Source organism: Terrapene carolina, unplaced genomic scaffold (genome assembly GCF_002925995.2).
Source record: "Terrapene carolina triunguis isolate 2854851 unplaced genomic scaffold, T_m_triunguis-2.0 Scaffold58, whole genome shotgun sequence".
Lineage (NCBI taxonomy): Eukaryota > Metazoa > Chordata > Testudines > Emydidae > Terrapene > Terrapene triunguis.
Genome location: NW_020664409.1, coordinates 93,262,641 through 93,266,917, shown reverse-complemented (window position 1 = coordinate 93,266,917; position 4,277 = coordinate 93,262,641). Strand labels below are relative to the sequence as shown.

At 48.0% G+C, this 4,277-nt stretch overlaps 1 protein-coding gene across 1 annotated transcript in view; it reads left to right on the top strand.

Moving 5' to 3' along the window:
* Nucleotides 1-4,277, top strand: part of LOC112104769 (uncharacterized protein C8orf76 homolog) — a 7,773-nt gene that overhangs the window by 579 nt on the left and 2,917 nt on the right. Inside the window, exons 2-3 of the mRNA XM_026659906.2 lie at nucleotides 2,868-2,963; nucleotides 3,594-3,737. Coding sequence (XP_026515691.1) covers nucleotides 2,868-2,963; nucleotides 3,594-3,737 — 240 coding nt within the window. The remainder of the gene's footprint in view (nucleotides 1-2,867; nucleotides 2,964-3,593; nucleotides 3,738-4,277) is intronic.

Below are 4,277 nucleotides of genomic sequence, written 5' to 3'. Positions count from 1 at the left end.
TTGTATGGGCAGTGGGGGGCCATGTTATGGTTGCCGTCTGTCTGGGGTTTACCCAGACAGTCATGTTTTTGGCTTCTGTGTCTGGGTGCCATATAGGGAAAGTCCAGTTGAATAGGGGACCTGGCAGTGTCCAGTCAGATGTATTGACTGGACACCAACAGTCTGGTTACCGCAGGGCAGGGGGAGGCACCAGATCATTAACCAGTACCAGCTCCTGCTCAGCAGAGGGAGCCCAGTTTGGGGGGAAGGATGTGGAGACGTCCAATGAGCAACAGGATGGGGGTTTAGGGGAAGAGGCGGAGCAGGGCCTGCAGGGCTCTGGTTAACAGCAATTAGAAAGGTGACAATCTTAAGGACTGTTGTACAGGCAGTAGGGACTGGGCTGGGGGGGGTACTGTGTCTGGGGGGCTGGGTCAGGTGAACTTTTGGGGGGCTGGATTGAGGGGCACTGTTGTGGGGGGACATTGTGGGGAGGGGCTGGGCCAGGGCACTGTTAGGGGATGGGGTTCTTGCAGTGCCTAGTCTAAGTGAGAGCAGAATGGGGCCTGCAGTGTTCACACATGTGCATTAGACCTTTATCCATTTCTTAGATTGTAAACTCTTCAGGGCTGGGGCTTTTTGTTCTGTGTTCGTATAGCACTTAGCACTATGGAATCCTGGTCCATGACTGAGGCTCCTATGGTAATACAAATAATAATCCATACAGTTTTTCATGGTGTCCAAATGGTAAAATGAGTGCTGATGGCAGATAGTCCATTTTGGCTTTGAGAGTAGTCTTTACAGTGTTTCTGAGTTTAGGCCATTTGTCTGCTCTAACATAAATATATAGTGGCATGTACATTTAAAAAAACACACCCCTCTAGCCTCCACCCACACCCTACCAAACCAAAACTCTCCATTGAACACATCCTGAGGAGGGGATGAGAGAGAGAATGAACCACACGTGGCAAATGTTAGTTATGGTGATTAAGGCACTACTGGAAGATGCTCAGATACTATGGTGATGAGGATGGTATAAGAATCTGTCGAATAGAATAGTCATGCTGCTATGGCACTTTAGAAGGAGCAGAACTTTGTGAAAACTTTTCAGTGGCATGTCTCTAATCTTTCTTAGGGGAAAAAAAAACGAAAATGACTGTGAATGCAACATTAAAATTCAGAAAACCAAGAATGTGAATCAGGAAATTGAAAAGTTTAGATTTCTACTCTATTTGTTGACTATACACTTCAGCCTGCCAGTACTTAAGGTATGCTATAAAACAGTGGTTCTTAAGGAGTCTGGGGGCCCCTAGGTGGTTGCGAGCAGGTTTCAGGGGGTCCGTCAATCAGGGCCAGAATTAGACTCGCTGGGGCCTAGAGCAGAAAGGCAAAGACCACTGCCTGGGGCTGAAGCCCCGAGGCCTCCACCAAGGGCTGAAGCTGAAGCCTGAGCAATGTAGCTTTGCGGTACAAAAGCCAGGGCCCAAGCAACTGCCCTGCTTGCTATTCCCTAATGCCGGCCCTGGCTTTTGTATGCAGAAAAGCAGTTGTTGTGGCACTGGTGGACCATGGAGTTTTTATTGCATGTTGGAGGGGATGGGAGGGGGCTCAGAAAGAAATAAGTTGAGAACCCCTGCTATAAAATACATAGGCTGTGTAACATACCTGAGATAAATTGCTGTTGAAACCTTAACTTTTTAATTTCCTTATTTTTTTTAGATGTCTGGTTTGCAATCTTAACTTATTGTACCATAAATGTTTGCATTTAATGCAGTATTATCTTTACCCATTATGGTGAACTTACTTGTTTATGAGCTTAGTGTGGTAGCTTCTAAATCAGGGGTGGGCAAACTTTTTGGCCTGAGGGCCACACCTGGGAATAGAAATTGAATGGTGGGCCATGAATGCTCACAAAATTGGGGTTGGAGGTGCGGGCTCTGGTTAGGGATGCGGGCTCTGGGATGGCACTGGGGATAAGGGGTTTGGGGTGTAGGAGGGTGCTCGGGCTGGTACCAAGGGGTTCGGAGGGCGGGAGGAGGATCAGGGCTGGAGCAGGGGTTCGGGAAGGGGTGCAGGCTCTGGCTAGGGGTGCAGGCTCTGGGGTTGGGCTGGGGATGAGAGGTTTGGGGTGCAGGAGGGTGCTCCGGGCTGGGATCGAGGGGTTTGGAGAGCAGGAGGGGGTTCAAGGGTGGTGCAGTGAGTTGGGGTGTGGGGAGAGGCTCATGTGTGCAGGCTTCAAGCGGCGCTTACCTCAAGTAGCTCCTGGAAGCAGTGGCATGTCCCTTCTCCAGCTCCTATGCGAAGGCGCGGCCAGGTGGCTCTGCACACTGCCCCATCTGCAGGCACCGGCCCTGCAGCTCTCATTGGAGCACCAAAGGGGGCCATTGGAGTGCGTAGGAGCTGGAGCAATGCCATGCCGCAGCTTCCGGGAGCCGCGTGGAGCAGCCCCCGACCCTGCACCCCGGCTAGAGCACCGGAGCGGGGCCATGCTGCGGCTTCTGGGAGCCGCATGGTGTGGCCCCCGACCCAGCACCCCAGCTGGAGCACCGGGGTGTGGCCCCCGACCCAGCATCCTGGCTGGAGCGCCAGAGCGGGGCAAGCCCCAAACCCTGCTCCCCAGTGGGAGCTCGCGGGCTGGCTTAAAATGGCTCACAGGCCAGATCCGGCCCATGGGCCGTAGTTTGCCCGCCCCTGTTCTAAATATAATGGCTGCATTGGCCCTCATGCTGTGTCTCCACTTACAAATCTACTGCTGTGTAGTCTCATCCTGAAATACTCTACTCAGTCCAGACGCTGTTAGTTGTTGTTGTAAACTGCTTAATAGCCAAGTTGAAAATCATAACTTCAATTTCCACAATACACTTGAATATTTTCCTTTGTGTTTACAGTGGTTTTGTGAGGACGCAAACAGCGAGGACGATGTTGAAATTCTAACTGCCAAAAAATTCAGAGGTGATTTGGCATACAGACAACAAGAGTTTCAGGTATTTTCATGGTTCCAGTACTTTCTGCGAAACAGGGATATAAGTCAGATTGAGGTCTTGGATAATTGAAGCTTTCTGCATCGACAGCTGGAATGTTTATGTCCTGTAGTTCTTAAGGGGAACCTCAAGCAGTTAAGGCTCAAAACTTGAAATATAGCAGGTTCCACTTAAAACAGACTGGGTCCAAATGAAAAATGGTTTCTGTAATCAAATATATTTTGTAAGGATTGACTTATCAGCTGAGTTATAGAACAGATTTCTCCAGATGTTTTCTGATACCTCATTTACATCAGTGATAGTTGAGATTGTTCATCAGGCTGAAGGCTTGGGTTTAACACTTTTTATATTCATCATCCTTATTAATATTTATACATAATAAAGAAGTTCACCGTTTCCCTCCTCACCCCCTCCAAAAAACCAGCTCATGCCCATTTTTTCAAAGTACCTGGCAGGTCACCTTAAACAAAATAAGTTGTTAATTTGATCTTCAAATTCCTATCCATTCAGATTATAGCTGTAATTGTGGTGCATATTCAAGTTATAGCTTTTGATCTTTTTCGTTTAGTTCTGCTTAGTCCTATATCCTGTTGCTTTTCATTTTAACTTTTATTTTTGCAAACATCCTATTAGAAAGCCCTGTATGAGTACTCGAGCTGCTTGCTGCTGTTACCTTCTAGTAACGTTGCAATGAGAAGAGATGTCCAAGAGGGCCAGGCTCGGTGTTTAGCTCACCTAGGAAGGCACAAGGAGGCTCTGGATATTGCAGAAAAACTGGTTAGTTATGCAGTCCTTTCCCCCCACCCCCCACAACACCTACATACCATGATCAGTACTCTTTTTACACATACTGTTTTCTGGAAAAATTTCCTTCTCCTGTAAAATAACTCCTTTGTGTGCGCTCAGTGCAAAAAACACTTTGCCACAAAAATGTTGGTGGTAATCTTAGAGAGGAGTAGAATCTTGAGGGATTGCTCAGTGGTTTGGGGGGAGGGATAGCTCAGTGGTTTGAGCATTGGCCTGCTAAACCCAGGGTTGTGAGTTCAATCCTTGAGGGGGCCACTTAGGGATCTGGGGCAAAATCAGTACTTGGTTCTGCTAGTGAAGGCAGGGGGCTGGACTTGATGACCTTTCAGGGTCCCTTCCAGTTCTATGAGATAGGTATATCTCCATATATTATTATTATTATTTGCTCTGCTGGCCAGGATTAATGTAATTAAGAAAGGGGGTAAATGAATAGTCCATACCTTTTCACCGTAAGTGGCCCCCCGAATTTAAACACCCCTCTTACTCCCAAGCATTTACTACCAACCCCTT